Genomic DNA, 19,147 nt, shown 5'->3' with positions numbered 1-19,147 from the left:
TTTTAATTGATTTTGTATTTAAAAATGGTCAGTTTGCACACTCAATAGTTATCTGATTTCTGTTGAAAAAGCCAGAGAATTCCCCCTTTCACTTTTTACTTCAGTGTGTAAGTATGGACTATGCATAACTGTATCATTACCAATAATAAGTATTTTTTTATTACAGGATTAGTCATAACATGCTAGACACTTCTGTTCCCTAAATGACTTTTGATTTTAGTTCTAGAAGGACTCCGATCTGTGTCAATTACATAAAATATAATTATCCACATGTCTATGGAGCCATATCTGGCTTTCAGCAATATTTGGTGGTTTGCTAGTGGTGTTGCCAGTATTGAAATGGATCTACCTGATCTTGGTTGCAAGATTTGAGATGTGTTTGGCATTCATGCTGTGATCCTTCTTGTTCTTCAGGTAGTTGCTTTTCTCTTGAGTTGAAATAGATACTCCCATTGTCGAGGAAAGACAAAACAAACAAACCCCCAACCTGCTTAAACTGCCGGCGTAGCGGTTACAAAGCATGCAGAGCTGTTGAAATACCTAGAGAGACATTGGCCATTGGCCTTCAAAAAAACTTGGGGAGGTTGTGACCCGGGGCAGGGACATGTGGACAGGTTAAACCCTGTTTCAAAGGTTGGGAGCACAAGAACTAACCTACCCTGCTGCCCTGCTGGTGTAATTATCCCTGGACATGTAAAGGGAGCTTTTTCATGCTTCCGAGTGCCTCTTCTTCAGTCTGCAACCTACTTAGTGGCTGTACTTTTAGAACACAAGCCTGCGGTTGGTTTGTAGTAATACCTATCTGATTTACTCCGGTTTATCTCAACCTTTTCTACTGAATTACTTAAGCAGAAAGTGTCAGGCTGATTCACTTGCTCCTGCAAAATAAAGCCTTAGTGAAGAACTTATTTCTGCACAGCAGCTGGAGTTTCATAGGCAATACACTTTACAGGTCTCTTAACTACCACGTGAAAGGGTATAATTATTTAGAAGTAATACATTGGGTCAGAAATGTCATGTCTGCCTTAAAACTGATTTTTCTGTAGCAAGATTATATAGAGTGTAAATCAGGAGATCATGTGGTGCTCTGTCTTTAATCAAACAAATTTTTCAAATGTGTTAGGTCTGAAAACTGTCAAAGTTACTAACAGGTAAGAAAGAACAGTGGAAGCCTCTCTCTCATCTAGGTATATATTTAGCACACTTAAATTATGAAAAACGTAACATATCACTGAGATATGTGTCAGTTTTGCTCTGACTCAAACAATCTCTCAATAATTTTTGTATGTAAGAATTAAAGCCAGTAAGGCGTGTTTAATATTAAGTCTGCATTTTGCTATGTGTCAGAATCTTTATATCATTCAGACACAATCAGGGAAGCATCCTGGAGCTTCAATAGGAATAACTCCCATGTAGTACTTCAAAGTCATGGTTGTTCATAAACGTCACATTCCTCTCAGATAAGAATAATAAATTATAAAAGTCTGTACATTTATAACCACTAGAAGTATTTTCTAGGTTTTCGCTTTCCGCTTTTCTGTATGTGGACCATTCTGATTTCTCTCAACAGCTGTATCAGCCAGCAACAGCAAGGATTTGGGAGCAAATTAGAATCATAGAATCATAGAATCATTCACGTTGGAAAAGACCCTTGGGATCATTGAATCCAACCATCAACTCCACTCTACGAAGTTCTCCCTTACACCATATCCCTTAACACCACATCTAAACGAGTCTTAAACACATCCAGGGATGGTGACTCCACCACCTCCCTGGGCAGCCTATTCCAGTGTCTGACCACTCTTTCTGTGAAGAATTTTTTCCTAATGTCCAGCCTAAAGCTGCCCTGCTGCAGCTTGAACCCATTCCCTCCTGTTCTATCGCTAATTACCTGTGAGAAGAGACCAGCACCAACCTCTCTACAGTGTCCTTTCAAGTAGTTGTAGAGAGTGATGAGGTCTCCCCTCAGCCTCCTCCTCCTCAAACTAAACAGTCCCAGCTCCTTCAATCGCTCCTCATAAGATTTATTCTCCAGGCCCTTCACCAGCTTCGTTGCCCTCCTCTGCACTCGCTCCAGTGCCTCGATATCTCTCTCGTATTGAGGTGCCCAGAACTGGACACAATACTCAAGGTGTGGCCTCACCAGTGCTGAGCACAGGGGGACAATCACCTCCCTCCTCCTGCTGGTCACACTATTTCTAATACAAGCCAGGATGCCATTGGCCCTCTTGGCCACCTGGGCACACTGCTGGCTCATGTTCAGCCGCTTGTCAATTAGAACCCCCAGGTCCTTTTCTGCCAGGCAGCTCTCCAGCCACACTTCCCCAAGCCTGTGGCGATGCATGGGGTTGTTGTGGCCCAAGTGCAGGACCTGGCACTAGGTGCCTCATCAGTACCAAATGATCCTTCCCTTAAACTTTTATAGAAATACAGATATATAAATATATTTTACTTCTAATATCATACACAACATTGCCATATAGAATCTGATGCAAGTGGGGGTTTGGACGTGATGGGAGTTACTCTGTCATTATATGAAACTTTATGGCCTTCATCACCCGAGTTATCTGAGTGCTAGATGGAAACAAGTATTTGTGTAGTTTTCAACAGATGTAAGAATACAGGTTTTGTCATACCTTGACTGTTAGGACACTAAGTCCAGTATTGTTTTCTTGGCAATATATAACATCTGGTGTGTTAAAGATAGGTTAAATTAATTCAAACTAATTGTACAGCTCTGTAAATGAGGGTGTGTGTCTTGCTGATACTGGCTGGTTCTGGGCAGATCTTTAGCAGATGTTTCTTCTTTGATTTCAGTCAGGCTTTGCCACTGAAGTTGATAATATAGCCTAAGATTTTTTTTGCAGCCTGGTAAGTACAAATATTATCAGTCATAATATTTTCCTGTGCTTTGTAAAAACAAGTTTTTTGGTGCCTCCAGCAGCAGCCAGATCTTCATGCATTTCCTGAAGAAGCATTTCTGTTTTAATCAATGAAAATCCAAATGCAATTAATTTAATGGCATGTTTTATGTATTTATATTAAGGGAAGGTCAGTAGGGACTGAGTATTCTAAATTATTTATGTTCTGATCTTATGCTGTAAGTTTATAAGCAATATATTAAAATCATCTCCTTGGCTTTATTTGCTTTTCAAGTGTTTTGCACCATCCCTGAAGTATCTTTGCGGATTTAATGTATGGAATTTGGTTTTTCATGATAGTGGAACTAATGGAAGGATGACTGGGACCAGTGGAAAGTGTATACTACCATCTCTATTTTAGGAGTACGGAATATTTTCTTCCTATTTGTGATATAGTGTGGCATTTTCTTACCCCTTCCCAGACATTTTACCAATTTGTTTCATTATTCTTTTGGAAAGGAAAATTGACCAATCCTTCATAGCAGTTTGTCTTCTCTTAGCATTTTAGGAAGCAAAACAGGATCCCTAGAGAGGCGATCATTGCCCCAAGCCTGTCAATGTTTTAAGAGGCTTTTGGGCAATGTCTATAACAACATGCTTTAACTTTTGGTCCACTCTGAAGTGGTCAGGCAGTTGGACTACATGGTCATTGTAGGTTCCTTCCAACTAAAAATGTTGTAGTCTAGTCCATTCTATTCTAAAATCAAAAGAGCTGTAAGGCTGCAGATAGAATCATAGAATCATTTTGGTTGGAAGAAACCTTTAAGATCATCAAGTCCATCCGTTAACCTAGCACTGCCAAGTTACCACGAAACCACGTCCCTCAGCACTACATCTGATAGATGTAAAGATGGTTTCAAAACATATATTCTAGGAATTTCTTTTTTGTTTTGTTTTGTTTTCTCATTCAAGTTAGAATGAAAAAATCAAAATACAGGGAAAAAACCCTGTTCCTAAATGATGGAAATACTGAAAATAATTGCTCTGACATTGTTCATTAAAAAGGTTTTTTTAAATTTTCAAAGCAAAATTATGAAATGTGGATTTGAAATTAACTTAATAAATTTAACTACTAAGTCACACTGTAATTAAAAAAAAATTAATTTTGTATCAACATTTAGAAAATAAACCTTATATAAAGACTAGCTAGGAAGATTCAGATTTTTTTTTTTTTAATGTGAGAAGTTTCCATTTTGAGCAAATTCTTGTGCTTTAAAATTAAGAAACTTTGGTTACTGTGACCTGCTGCATGTAAACTGCAACTGGCCATGCAGTATTGCCCTAATGTGATGATTTTTGTTTAGGGGATGTTACACTACCCATCCTTTATAAATACATATATCAAGCCCATTTGAAAAAAAAAAAAAAAAAAGGTGTATTGTATGGTAATCCTGGAGAGGAAGCGAGAGTAGTGCAGTTTAGGATTTCTCCGTCTCTGATGCTATTCTTTTCAGTCCCCAGGGCTTATGCACCAGTTAAGTTCCTTTTGATTTCTCAAAATAGAGCATTGTAATACATAAGCAAAGAATAGATTGTGAATCAGCTGTCTACACCAGCACAAACATACCCCAGGACAGTAGGTCATGCATTGGTAATTACAGAGAGTTAGGCCCAGCACATTTCCTTTATGACTCTGCCTAGAGCCTTAGACATTCTTTATCCTCAGTGCACTAGATATGTGGATCCTATGCTATGGGTATCTGTTACTCTTATTTTTAGCTGTAGGTTCTCCGTTTTCATGAGAGGTGAGAACATTAAAAAAAAAATAAATGGCGAGTTTATTTGGGTATAGCAGTTGTTCTCAGAGGACTGAAGTTCTGTTCTCACGATGAAATCCCACAAGAGTAATCAATCACAGCCATACCCATTATTAATGTCAAGTCTAGCGGGTTCCTGGCTATTCAAGTGTCAGGTGAACGAGGGGATTTCAGCGATGTTATGCCCTGAAGGAAAGAGAAATGCAAAGAGGACTTCATTGAGCCTTTAACATCGAATTTTGTGTGAAAGGCTCTTGTGTGGGAAGCCAAGAATCTGTGTGGGTAGTCACTCTTAACGTGTGACTTGATTACTTGGGATGGTATTTGTTTCTATTTCTGTCTGTGTGGTGATGTGTATGACTCTATTGAGTTTATGTGTCAAGGTTTGATAGCAGAGGCGTTTGGGCCTTCTGTGAGAAGAGACCAGGAACTGCACCTGTGTCAGACAGAGGCAGTTCCAGCCAGCTCCAAGACAGACCCACTGCTGGCCAGAGCTGAGCCCATGGGTGACACTGGCGGCACCTCTGTGGTAACATATTTAAGAAAGGGTAAAAAAGCTGCGCAACAGCATCTGGGAGAGAAGAGTGAGAAAAATGTGAAAGAAACAACTCTGCAAACACCTCCTCTGCCTCTGCAGTGAAGAAGGAGGGGGGAGGAGGTCCTCCAGGTGCCAGAGCAGAGATTCTTCTGCAGCCTGTGCTGAAGACCATTGTGAGGCAGGCTGTCCCCCTGCGGCGTATGGAGGTCTGCACTGGAGCAGATATCTACCTGCAGCCCATGGAAGACTCCATGCCAGAGCAGGTGGATGCCAGAAGGAGGCTGTGACCCCATAGAGAGCCCATGCTGGAGCAGGCTTCTGGGAGGACCTGTGGGCCTGTGGAGAGGAGTCCACGCTGGAGCAGGTTTGCTGCTAGGAACCCTGGCCTTATGGGGGACCCGTGCTGGAGCAGTCTGTTCCTGAAAGACTGCACCCCGTGGGAAGGATGCATGCTGGAGAAGTTTGTGGAGGACTCTCTCCCATGGGACAGACTCCACGCTGGAGCAGGGGAAGAGCACAAGGAGGAGGGAGCAGCAGAGACAACGTGTGAGGAACTGACCGCAACCCCCATTCCCCATCCCTCTGCGCTGCTCAGTCAGAGGACTTTAGAAGAGTCAAGGAGTGAAATTGAATCTGAGGAGAGGGGTTTTTTTTAGTTTTGTGTAATTTTTCTCACTATCCTACACTGTTATTAATTGGCAATAAATTAAATTAATCTTTCTCAAGTCAAGTCTGTTTCACCTGTGACAGTAATTGGTGAGCTATCTCTCTGTCTTTATCTCAACTCATGAGCTTTTCATCTTATTTTCTCCTCCTGTCCTGTTAAGAAGGGGGAGGGATAGAGCAGCTTGCTGGGCACCTGGAGGCCAGCCAAGGTCAACCCATGGCAATGACAAACCACTCCAGCTATGCTGTTTGGATAAAGGTGACAGGAAAGATATTTTGGTTAAAAAGTATTTAAGCATAGGGAATAAATAAGTAGCAGCACACTTTGGCTGTGTATGGCATTGACTGAATCATTGAAGGTATGTCTTTTAAAGCAGATGCAAAGGTGGCAAGGCCTGAAATACAAATCAGTCATAATCAAACACATTTTTAGCTTGTATGAATCAAATCATAGTTTTGTCTCCCTGAGTAACCAGGTTGCCAAGAGTCAATACCGTTTTAAGCTACTCAGTAGAAAATTTTGCATGCTTTTGACTTGCTTTCTAAGCAAGGCACCGCCCTTAAGTAAAATATGCCTTCATGCCTTGAAGTAAAATATGAATCATAATTATCCTGTAAGGGACTGGTTTTTGTCAGTGTTAGGTTGATGGTTGGACTAGCTGATCTGAAAGGTCCCTTCCAACCTAGGCGATTCTATGATGTCTATGATTCACATTTTGGGATGCATAGTATTATGTCAGTGGTAATTTTTGTTCATGTATATTACACAAATATAAAATTTCAGGTGAGTATTGGTGTTTTTCTAATACTACATGCAATTAGAATAAGAAAATACTAGGGCAGTCTGTGAAGAAGAGAGGTAGCTGATTAAAAGAAAAATTATTATTAAAATAATGCCAAAGGTCTCATAATTGGAATGCTTAACAGAAAATTCTAAATTCTTAGAATTTCAGCATGGTTATAGGGAGGTGATTGTGCCTCTGTACTCAGCACTGGTGAGGCCTCACCTCGAGTACTGTGTTCAGTTCTGGGCCCCTCTGTACCAGAGGGACATTGAGGTGCTGGAGCGTGTCCAGAGGAGAGCTGCCAGGCTGGTGAGGGGTCTGGAGACCAGATCGTATGAGGAGAGGCTGAGGGAGCTGGCCATGTTTAGCTTGGAGAAGAGGAGGCTGAGGGGAGACCTCATTGCCCTCTACAACTACTTAAAAGGAGGTTGTAGGGAGGTGGGTGTTGGCCTCTTCTCCCAGGTGAACAATGACAGGACCAGAGGAAATGGTCTGAAGCTGCGGCAGGGGAGGTTTAGATTAGATATTAGGAGGAATTACTTTACTGAAAGAGTGGTCAGGCACTGGAACAGCCTGCCCAGGGAGGTGGTTGAGTCACCATCCCTAGAGGTGTTTAAGAAACGTCTGGATTTGGCACTTCAGGGCACGCTCTAGTGGCAGAGATTGTAGGTTGTTTGTTTGTGGGGGGTTTTTTTGGTGGGTTTTTTTTTTGGTGTGTGTATGGTTGGACTCGATGATCTCAAAGGTCCTTTCCAACCATGAAGATTCTATGATTCTATGATTTAAAAGTATAAAATACCAGATGGTCATATCAAGGAGTATACGTTTATACACAGACCAAAGCAGATGCAGAGGGCTTGTTATTCCCCTCCATTGCACCATTTTCATGCTGATGTAATGCTGTTAAGGTCAGTGGAATTACCTGGCGAACACTAATGCAAAGACATGAAGAATTAGATCGTACAACAGCTAATCTTTCAGGCGAACCTCCCTAAAGTCTGAACAACCACGTGTAAAAGAAAGGGCTCTAGTGTCCCTCAGGAGACCTAATTCAGGCCTGAATGGAAGCAAAGGTGCCCTGAATTTCCTTCTGCTTCTCAACGTGTTTTATCAGATGCAGCTTTATAACATAAAGGAGGTTAGTCATGCACAAAGGCTGCACTGGCACTGAGGCCATTTCACCTCTGCACCACCAAAAAGGGAGTATCTTGCTGCTTTTCTTGCATGGGATCGGTGCTCAACTGCTGCCATGATCTGGTGACTTAAGAAACAGAAAACTAATCCTTCCAAAAAGTTCTAAAATTACATTCTGCAGGACTAGTTTTCCCAAGGGGCTCAACATGGTGTCAGACAAGCACAAGGGAGATCATGGGAACTTGTGTTCACAGGAAAGGGAAGAAGCATGTTGAGGCTGCCGGTATTTACACCACCCTACAATCAAGTTGGGCAATTTTAATTCTGAAGTGTTGTAACCACGCTGTTACATGATCTGGACTGCTGGTGTGTTGCACTTGCTTTATCCAACATTATGTACTTGGTCAAGAGATATTTCTTTTCCTAGAGGAAGACTTGTCTGATCTAAAACTAAAGTTCGTCTGAATTTCATTGGAAATTTTAACAGTTGAATGTAAATTGCTAAAACAACCCAAACCCAGAAAACCCTGAATGCGGTGGTGAGCCATCCTTTACCTAAGTAAAACAAATAAACAAAGAAATGGTCCCAGATTGCTGAGATATGACCGTTTTCATTGCAAACTACTTTGAGAAGAAAAGTGGGGAATTCTAACCAAACAAAGCTAAAAGCCCTGCTGAAATTGAGAAAAATAGTTCCCAAGAAAGTGCTTGTTCTATTTGGGGAAAAAATGTTAAAAATTGATGCTGAAATGTCAACTAAAAAGGAAGAAGCTGTTGGATTATCAGGGTCCATTGTGTCTGTGCTTTGTAAGACGGAAGAGATCCTATCCTAAAGCCAGCTGAGGAACAGTAAACTGTGCTTGTGAATGAATGTGTGAAAACAGTCCTCACAGTGGTACATGCATTTATGTTGTTATAGTAGTAAGTTTGTAAATGAGAATGCAAAAAAAAAATTGACTTATATTTCTCCCTTAATATGAAAAAACATATAATCGAGCCTTCCTTTTAAGTGGATCATCTACTTTATGTGTTTCTGTATGTACATTTTTTGCCCATCATTTTAAGAAAGCTGTATCGCGCGGGGACCTAGAGGGTCCTAGACTGTTTAGCCTGCGTAGTGTCATACGACTTTCCCTTTGGTTCATGATTTAAGCTCAAGTGAAATAGCAGTATTGCTTTTTAAAGTGCTGTTGGCAGAGGAGTCCACTGAAATGAGTAGATTAGTTTATTCTTCAGGGATATAGCTTCAAATTCTCTGCATTAGTTATACTCTGCTCTGAAGATTTTCTTAGCAGCCGTAATAGATGGGGTCTTTTTTTCGGTAAAAGAAGAAAGGACTATTTCTAAGTGTTTGTAAAGCTGGGTAAAGGGACTTAGGAGTTTGGAAACTCTGTTCTTAAGCTGACATTTTAAAGTAGCCTTTGAGGGTGTAATGTCTTCACTGAGTAAACGGTCTCTGCTGTTATAGCTTATCTGTACAATTAGAGTAATGAAAAACACAGAACATATTTTTGAAATGTTCTGCTTACTTAATTTGTGCCTTTCGGAATGGATAAACTCTGCACTTAAAGGGTGGATTTCTCCTGTCAGATGTGTCTAAAGTTAGAGATCTACAGGTCTAGCTTAATGGTCATTTCTTTCAGCACCTTGTGTCTTCCATCTTTGTAGGATCGCCTGTAAATTAGACAATTCCCACCACTGGAACCTGGCAAGTGCAATGGGACATCTGAGGCAGTGAATGAGAGGCAAGACTGGGGACACAGAATGGGGTGGCTTAATGTGGTAGAGCAATTAGCAGAAATGCTTGTCAGACTGCAGCCTGGAGCTGTCATCCTAAACCACCTTTATAGTCAATGGACAGCGAGTTTAGGAAGCTGGTTTAGGAAGAGTGGACTTAATCTTTTGGAAGTAACTGTTCTCCTGAATAATGAAGGATAGTTTTAAAAGGGGCAGTAGGGGAAATGTCTGAACTTCAGGGGGAAAGAGGTATTGCTTTTTTCTGGCTGGTTTATAAAAAAAAAACCAACCCTTCCTTGTGATTTATTCACATCTACTCAAATAGAAATCTAAAGGAGAAAAGTAGTCTGGGTTGGAAACTTTCATCTTCTGTGTTGAGGCAGTGTTCGTTAAAACAGATCAGTTACAACCTCTTGCACTAAAAGATTACACTGGAAACGAGATTAGAGGCTACTTGTGCCAGCTGCCACTGTTAGAAGCAACACGGTAGACATGAGATCATTGTCACTTCTGAGCTGTTGAAGGAAATACAGGAAGGTAAAGATGTTGAAAAATATCTCAAACTGTGCTTATGAAATTGTGTGTGATAAATTATAGATATAAGAGGTTGTTTCAAAAGTACTCAAAAACTGTCTTTGCATTATTGATGCCAATCAGCACATCAGGCTGAGCCTTGGAAGATTTCAACTCTAAAGTTTTTTGTAGTTTAGTTTGTGGTTCAGCTGCATGAAGTCCAGCACAAAAAATAAACTATTCAGCAAGCACAATTTTCTTCCTTCAAAAAGCTGATTCCAGAGATGATAGCAGGTTTGATTTGGTGTGAGTATCTAGAAAAACATATACAGCTCATACAGCAAAAAAGTTCACAGAACCCTTCCCTCTGCTCAGATATATTCTTACCAGACCTCAATGAATGTAACATCTTCTCTGACTTAATGTGTTGCCTCCAAAATGCTAGAATAGTTTGTTTTTCAGAGACCAGTTTCTTAAATGGAAGATTTTTCCATGCATTTACTAAACAATTCCCACTAGAAGTTTCCTTCACATCTTATGGCTTGGCGCGGGCTCATCCCTCCCCCTCCCTCTTCTTCTTTGGACTGATAATTTATCTTATTAGGGAAAAACGGCATATGTGCTTATTTCTGGTTGTTATGCAGCAGTGGAAATCATCCAGTCTCTTCCCCCTGGCCTGCATTCCCAAGGAGCCACCAATTACTGAGTCTGAGTTTTAACCGCTCCTCGTAAATCAATGCTATTAAAATCATTAAGCAGTGATGTAATTTCAGTCGAAAGTGTAGTTTTATTGCATTTGATTATTAATAATTGTATCAAAATGATAATTTTCTCTCAAGTATTTTAATGGGCTTTTTTAATATCTGCATCCAGCTGCACTTTATCACTCAGTGTATCTCCTTTGCGTGTTTTCAGCCCACATCTGCTGACTCGATGGACTCGTACCGTGCCAGTGAAGAGCGATGTAGCTATGGGAGTGGGGCAGGATTCTGTTTCGCTTAGTGACAGCATGACTGTCAGCTCAAAGCTTTCTCTGGAGACTCTGCCTGACTAATGACAAAGGAAGGGCTGGACAAAAGCACAGCTGGGGCTGCCTTTCCCAGATTGGGATGGAAGCCCTAAGGGTAGAAAGCTTATCTTTTGGCTGAGCGTATTTGACATGGGAGATACTAAGAGAAAATCAGCTGGTATTCCGATTACACCTTTTCAAAGTTAAACTGCACCTTGATCAATTCTGGCTGAATTTCCTTCTCAGGATATTCTTCTCAAAATTATTCTTCACTTTCTTCCTTTGTCAAAGTGGAATCTACTCTTCTCCTGAATATGCTAACCAAAAATGTATCAATTCATAATGAAGCTGTGTCTCAAGTTTAAAATATTTCTAATAAGAATGGAATCTAGGTCTTTTTTAGCACTAAATCTGCCTTGTAGTCTCAAATGTCAAAGGTAATTGTAAAAAGATGCTCTAGTGCTTGCCAGTGCATGTGAGTGTGTGCAGATCTGTGTGTGTGTATATTTATCCATTTATGATTATGAAGTTTTGTTTCTGGTTTCATACCTATTTCTATTCCTTCCCCCAATTGTTCCTATTTGTATGCATATTTTAGTAAAAGAGATTCTAAAGAAATTTAAGAAAAAAGTGATGTCAAGTACAGAATAAGTAGTTTCCATCTAGGTGTTAGTAATAGTACATTATAAAAAGTGTTTATTTTAATTTCCCAGATAGAATGTTAAAGCTGGTTAGTATGAAATCCTCTCTTTTCTCCATCCACATAATGATTATTCTGTAGCTGGCTCTGCATAACTTGATTATATTATGTTCTCAGGGCTGTTGCTGGAGTTGATGGAGACCCTGATTTAGTTCATATGGAAATCCAGGACCCCAGTGGAGGTATGGAAATGAAAATGTTATCAATTGATGCCCTAGTGTATAGTCACTTCTCTTTGTTTTAGAGAGTACTTTATGGATTGTTTTTAAAACTAGTCAGAAGAGAAATTGTGCAAGTCAGATTCTTTCTCTGTTTTTCTGTAGTCAGCAAAGCTGTCCTGTTATATAAAAATATAGTATAATTTAAAATTTACTTGTTTTCCACTCTAAGGCGAATTGACGTCAAGATGCTATGCTCTGTTGAAAACATCCATTAATACTGCAATTTATTCTGGCAGTTAAACATTGAACATTTTTTCCTGATTTGCAAATAAAACTGGCAGTGCAGTGTTAGTGCTGGGTAAGCGTCTGTTAAAGTGAATCGCTGCATATGTCAGTCCTACTGCACTAACCACCATCTCCCAGAATTTCCTCATGTTACAGTATCCAGTGTACTCTGAGACTTCAAAGGGAAAATAAATGAAAAAGCAGATTAGCAGTCAGGATGTGCTGTACTAAAGAGTCACCAAGATTCCAAAAGCTTGTATAGTTTCTTGTTACCAATTGTACTCTTAAAAGATAATTTAATTCCTTGACTCGGATGATCTAAGTTCCTGTGCAGTCTTAAAAATGAGTTGTAAAGAACGCACAATTTGATTTTCCCTGATCCAGTAGCTTTTCCTCATTTCAGCCCTATTAAAAAATCAAAGTTACCATGTTAAATTCTGGATGACAAAGTTTCTAAATCTTTCAGTGGTGAGATTTCTGAGACTTGGTGACCCTTACACAGCCCCATCAGCTGCTCTATTTAGAGACAATGTAAGACGATTCTTCAGGACCTAGGTAGAAAGATTTAATATTTTTTTTTAGTTAACAGAAACAGCAGAAAAAGAAAAACTCTCATGAAATATTTCCTGGCTGGGTTCTCAACAAACTGACTTTGTGCACGTATGGTCAGTACAAGCGTCGCCATTGATTTTAGTGGAAGCAGCATCTTTGTATGACCTATCTGAGGAGGAACTATAATGCTTGTCTTGCTGCCCATTGCTACCGCTTGCTCAAATATCCTTGTGGTGATGATTTGAACAGCAGGAAAACTTGGATTGACTCTAGCTGCCTCTTAAACAGATCCAGATTTAAAAACAAATATTTGTATCTAATATACTCGTTTGGCCTTTTCTAATTGAAAGTCATAAAGTGTGGAATGCATTTCTTATCACACTGCAAAAGTAATGAACCACATGCATGGAGGTGCATTATTTGCTCTTTCATACTGTATCTGGAGTGTGGGGAGAATTAGTGATCTGGACACAGGATTGTGTGTATAACAGTTTTCTCACTGCACTTGGGAAAGTCACTCAAGTACTTTGTGCTGAGAAGCTTGTGACAAAGGTTGAGCTGTACAAGGGCTTGAATCTAAAAGGTGGTGTTTGGGCCACAGGTAGTATGAGATATGATTATTGGGTCTGCTCTCTGTGATAAGAACAGATTGCATCAAAGATGCAGTGATCCTGTTCTAACACCCCAGGCAGAGAGGATATTCCTTGCCCATTGCTAACTGGAGAGCAAGAGAGAGGCCAGAGCCTCCACTGATATAAATCAGTGCAGGCTTTTTCAGCAAGGTATTAACTCTGAATATAGAAGTCCTGCCCCAAAAGAACAGTTCCAATAGTGTGTTAATAGCGTGTCTTAACTTTCCTACAGAGCTTTAAAAATAGCCTTTAAAATTCTGCATGCTATCTATTAAATGGAGTCTGATTCTCTTCTTGCTCATCACAGTTTTATGCTGGGGTTGATCTATTGATTTCAGTTATGTTGTGTCAGGCTGACGTTTCTCCAAGTGAATAATTCGGCTCTGTGCATAGGTTAAGTGAGAAAAGAGGCTCCTTCTATTATCCCCACCCATGAATGTCTCATTCATCTAACCCCTAATCTCTCTGGACCAGCAAAATTTGGATAATAACAGACTGCCTCCCAGGAATGATCTGAACTGTAAGCAGTTCATTCTCAGTACACTGGAGATTGAAAAACTCTTATATGAGGGTTTAATATAATAATTTTACAACTAACTTGACTGGCAAAGGCAGCACTTTCCCTACATGAATAACATTTTATACTGCTTGCTTCTTTTTCCCTTGATAGCCCTGTCATATGTTTCTGTCCTCTTCCCTCAGGTTATCGTTACATCACTTGCCAGATTCAAAATTGCTCTGATAAGACAATGACAGTCCAGTTTGCTGGTGGCACTGATCGGGATTCCCTTACTGTGCAGGATGACTACATATTTCTTCAGGTACTGCCGCTTTCTGGAGAGACACTCCATTTCCAAATTCAAAAATAAAATTTTAAACAGTGCAGCAACACTGTAATTTAGGAGCATGGAGAAACCTGTTACAGAGTATGAATGGTGATTTATGAATTTGTACGTGGAACAAAGCATTCCTTTATCAGGGAAAAGAAAAAAAAAAAAACAGTGCATCTTTAATTTGTGCAACCAGATGCCTGTTTATTTGGTTGATTTTAATTTATCACTGACCTAGCTTTAACAAGATGGAAGCTTTCAAATAGATTGTATGGTTCAAAATTACTTGTACGTTAAGCAAAATGCAACCCTTTTGTTTTTCTGCTTACAACCTCTTCTGGGTCCTTTCCAGTACCTCCATAGTACAAAAAGGTTACCTGAGAAGAGTATTCAAGGAAAGCCACTTACAGTGTAGTGGCTCAGCTTCTTCACATGGATTCTCTTGTGAAGAAGTTTTGCTGGGAAAGAATTTATACAGCTGTGCTTAGGAAGCACAGGGTGAAATGGCTATAGCTGGGAAGCTTGGAGCCACTTCTGATGGTCCAAATTGCATTAGGGTTATTTCATTCCCAAACTGTAAGACCTGCATGCAGAAACCTGGGCTGGGACTCCATCAGCCTTGTGGCATCATGTACAGTTCAGGCATGCTTAAAGTCATGTCATTTTATGTGCTTGGGACTGGTTGTGATTTGAATCTGTCAGAGCTACAAACTTCTGAAAGAAAGGTTATGTCTTATTTTTTAAGATTTTCCTAGGAAAGTTGCTTGTACTTTCCTCAGTGTTTGGCTATTATTTTTCCCTTACTTTGGTAAGATTTGCTTGTTGCAAGGGCTTGTCTGTTGACTCTTGCAGGAAAGCAATGCTGTGGTGATGGGTAGCTCTCCCCACCACTGCCTCGGTGTACATCAGATTAGCTTCTGTGCAACTTTCCCCCATTGTGGCTGTTTCTTCCAAAAGGATGTGTAAATTGATAAAGAGACAAAAAATCTGTTCTCCTCTTGTTTGCCATAGTGGTTTCAAAGGCCCACATGGCTTAGAACGTTTATCACCACAAAAAAAACAGCAAAACGGATTTGGAAGATTATTTTTGAGTTAAAGTAGGCATTTTTCAGCTCAGGTCTAGCACTCTTGGCACCCATTTTGCTCAAAGGTGGTATTATCTCTGGATCCCTCCAGGCACACTCTAAAATCCATTTCACGGTGTGTAGATGGTGAGAAGTACTTCTCACCATGTGTGCTTCCAGACTGCTGTGCCTCCTCTTCAAGCATTTTGTTTTGCCGGACGTCTTGTATAATTGCATCTTGAGTTGTTGTTATTCTGTCTCATGCCAGGCATGGGCAGACACAAAATGGACGTGCAACCTGGAAAGTAACGGACGGTTGCTACTAGCAAAACGATGGCATTGATAACATAGTCTCTGTAGATTTGAGGTATGTCAGTGCCAGTAAATGAGATGTGCATGTATTCCACATAAAGGAGTAATGTCTCTAGTCTTTTCCTTTCAGACTTACCTGCAGTAATTCACGGTATGGAATATACATCTCTCTTATTGCTAAATTGGTTTACTGTTAGCCGTATCTATGTTACGGCAGGATAGAAGATAACTCTGGGATCCTATAATCACATCTGAAGTGCAGCCACCCCCAAGGTGTGATGCAGGACACTGCTTAACTGGTCCAGTGAAACCACACAGCAGCTGCACAGCTGAGAAACAACATCCGTTTGAAACCACTTGGAAATTCTTTTATCGCTAGAATAAGATATTGCTATGTAAATTAGAATATCGCTATATGAGTTAGAGTCAGACCAGGGACTCCTCGTAATATCACAGCTTTATCTGTCAGAAAGAAGATGGAACAGAATCATCTGGGCAAAAAGAGGAGAGTTTGAGACTGTCTTATTGCCCCCGGCATCGCTCGCATCCCCTCAGCTGTGCAGCTGTGAATCAGAGCCTTGCAGGTCTCCGCTGCTAATCCTGCTAATCTCAGGCTTCTACCATCTTGGAGGAAGATCTCCACCCCATTTCTTTAGTATGTCTATATCCACGAAGATCAGGAACTTTCTAATACTCATTTCTTTTCCAGCTTGCACTGACAGTCAGACAGTTTGAGAGGTGATGTTCGTAGGAGGATTAAAGTTTCAACACTGTTTTTAAGCACAGACCAGCCTTTAATGTCAGTGAGGCTTGACACAACTAGCTGCTTCCACTCTGATTCTCTGCTGCCTTGCATCATCTTCAGTCATTTAAAAGGAGTGACATAGAATAAATGCATAATGAACAAGAAAGCTATTAAAAGATGAATAAGACTGCTATTTAACACTCATTAAATAAATGGTGAGGTTTTTGGTTTAATCCATAATTTAACAAATCACATTCTTAATGGGCATCACATTCTTTCTACCACAAAAAAAAGGAAATTGGTTTAAAAAAAAAGGAAATCGGTTTAAAAAAAAAAGAGGGAAAATGATTATATTTGTAAATACTTTGAGATCTTGAAAATATTCAGGCAGGTGGATTTACTGGCATGTATCAACTCTATTTTTGCCAAGCCGAGCCCAGTTTGCGTGCTTCAGGATAGGCTGTTTTCTGAATCAGGTTCCCTTTTTAAACACAAAAGTTGAGGAGAAAAGCAGTGAGATTAGGGTACGATTTTAAATGGATTTTCTAAGACAAAGAAAGAAGATGAGTCTGTGCTTCTGTTCCACAGTCTGATTTGTCATGGACAACCAGAGAAAAATTTCGCACATTTCATTTCACTTCTCCCATTTTCTTTTTTGACCAGTCCATTACTGCAAAGCAGCCACCCTTTATAAACTCAGTGAAAATGACTGGAGAGCCATTACCTAGGTGATCTGTAGGGAAAAAAATGTGAAATATTATTTGCAAAAGGCTAAAACCTTTGCTAATCTAATCTGATGGGGGTTCAAGAGGCTTAGTTGGATATGTGTGATTTATATACCAGCACAGATTTTTGTGTTATATTTCTGACTAGAAAAACCTAGGGCAGCTGTTAGTTGAGCATTTTCATAGATGGTTATTTAGAATGTTCCTTTTGGTACTTTGGAACAATATTTGCATTGATTTTTTTGGAAATAAGGTAAAAGTCTTCAAATGACCAGTGTATCTGCTATTACAAAGAGGAGAAAGGAACTAATGGGCAATAGTCAAAACAGTGGTGTTCCTTTCGATGTGCCTTTCTGTTGGCTTTCTTTGGTGAAAACCTTCATAAGCGCCCAAGTATTTTACATAAAACTTAATCTGTCTTCAGTTCCACACATGCAGGCAGTTGAAATACATATTTAACCTTTCTAAGCGTATAATTGTGTCTTCAGGAGGTATCGCTGTCTTTCAAATTGACCAACCAATGGATTCAGAATTACATCACTATCGTCCATGTGGCCTGTCAGCATCTCGCACCGGAAAATGTTTTATCCTGTGTAGAAAATATTAGTCAAATATAGCTAATGCTTTACATAATGTTAGCGTAATTTATTTAGCCTTTTTTGCTCTGCTTTGAATAGCGCTGTTGGAGTACCACTTGCCCTTGAGGTACCTGGTGTTCATGGCCAGTGTACCTCCTCCTGACCTCTTACTGGGAAGGTGCTGCAGCTGGGTTTCTACAAAAGGGCAGAAATGTGGGAGGCCTATAGGTACCGAGATATCAATAAGGATTGCGGATGGTGAGATGCTGAAGTCTCAGGTATCACCCATGACAGCTGAAATGGCAAAAGAGGGAAGTCAATAACTTTTTTTTTGGTCTTCCTAAAGAGGGGGAGACCATAAGAGTTTGAGTCTTTGGAGTTTATTTTCCCCACAATTTTTTATTTATTCTTTTAGAATAAATACAGTACACTGTGCAAATTGATCACATGTAATAGAAGTAATAGCTATGTATTTCAGTTGCAGGTTAAAAAAAAATAGTCTTCTGCACGCTCTTTAGAGTGTGAAATGTATGAGTGTGACATAAACTATCACAAGGTTCTGTTTTTCCTTTGTATAGACAACATCAGCAAATCAGACCAAGTATTATGTGTCTTATCGTCGCAATGGCTTTGTACAGATGAAGTTGCCAAAATACGCGTTGCCAAAGGTAAGTATACATGTTTTTCTTTCTTTTTATGTATTTTTCTTCTTCTCTTTCTACCTAAACTAGCTTTGTTCTTTTCTTTAACCTCATTCTTCTGAGATCATAATTTCTCCTTGCAAAGATTTCTGAATGTGGTATATTCTTGCCCTACTGTTTTTATTTTTATTCTAGGAATGTAGTAGCCCATAAACCATAGAGGGCAAGAACATACAATAGCTTATTTGTCATTAAATTTTGGGCTTTGCTTCCATGAAACAATGCTACACACCCAGTGGCACTATAATGATATTGAACAAGTGTTCTTTCAAGAATCAATTACAGTTTAATTCCACATGGTGCTTTCTGGTATAAGCATGAATAGTAATAGAAGAGAATTTTACCAGTTGATGGTGCTCTATTTCATTAAAGAATCCCAATATGAACTTTAATTACTTAACAAAATGGCAAGGCTTGTTGAGAGGTTCCTTCAGTCTAGCATATTTTTATAGTGACAAGGTTTCTCTACTTGCATAGTAAATTAGCAATAAAGCACAGACAGATATTTATATATGCAATTGAATTTTTGTGCTGCACTTAATGTATTTCATAACTTTATGTATAGTTAGAAAGCTTCTACAATCCAGAAGAAAAATGACTTGGAGGTTTTAAAGACCCGGCTGGATAAAGCCCCAGGGAACCTGGTCTGGCCTCACAGTTCACCCTGCTCCGAGCAGGAGGTCTGTCTAGAGACCTCCTGAGGTTCCTGCCTTTTCACGTGGTTCTGTCACTTAGTAGAGAACTAAGACATGTGATTTTTACATGTCTTGAAATGCACAGGTTTAATTCATTGCTTATCTAA

General features: G+C 39.8%; 1 protein-coding gene across 10 annotated transcripts in view; it reads left to right on the top strand.

The window, feature by feature from the left end:
* Positions 1 to 19,147, top strand: part of SORCS2 (sortilin related VPS10 domain containing receptor 2) — a 575,679-nt gene that overhangs the window by 460,717 nt on the left and 95,815 nt on the right. For all 10 annotated transcript variants that reach the window (XM_074587510.1, XM_074587509.1, XM_074587507.1 and 7 more), the window contains exons 6-8: positions 11,878 to 11,942; positions 14,093 to 14,211; positions 18,223 to 18,312. In XM_074587510.1, the coding sequence (XP_074443611.1) occupies positions 11,878 to 11,942; positions 14,093 to 14,211; positions 18,223 to 18,312 (274 nt within the window). The remainder of the gene's footprint in view (positions 1 to 11,877; positions 11,943 to 14,092; positions 14,212 to 18,222; positions 18,313 to 19,147) is intronic.

Source organism: Larus michahellis, chromosome 5, assembly GCF_964199755.1.
Source record: "Larus michahellis chromosome 5, bLarMic1.1, whole genome shotgun sequence".
NCBI lineage: Eukaryota > Metazoa > Chordata > Aves > Charadriiformes > Laridae > Larus > Larus michahellis.
The sequence above is the reverse complement of the archived record's forward strand: the minus strand, read 5'-3'. Positions and strand labels throughout refer to the sequence as shown.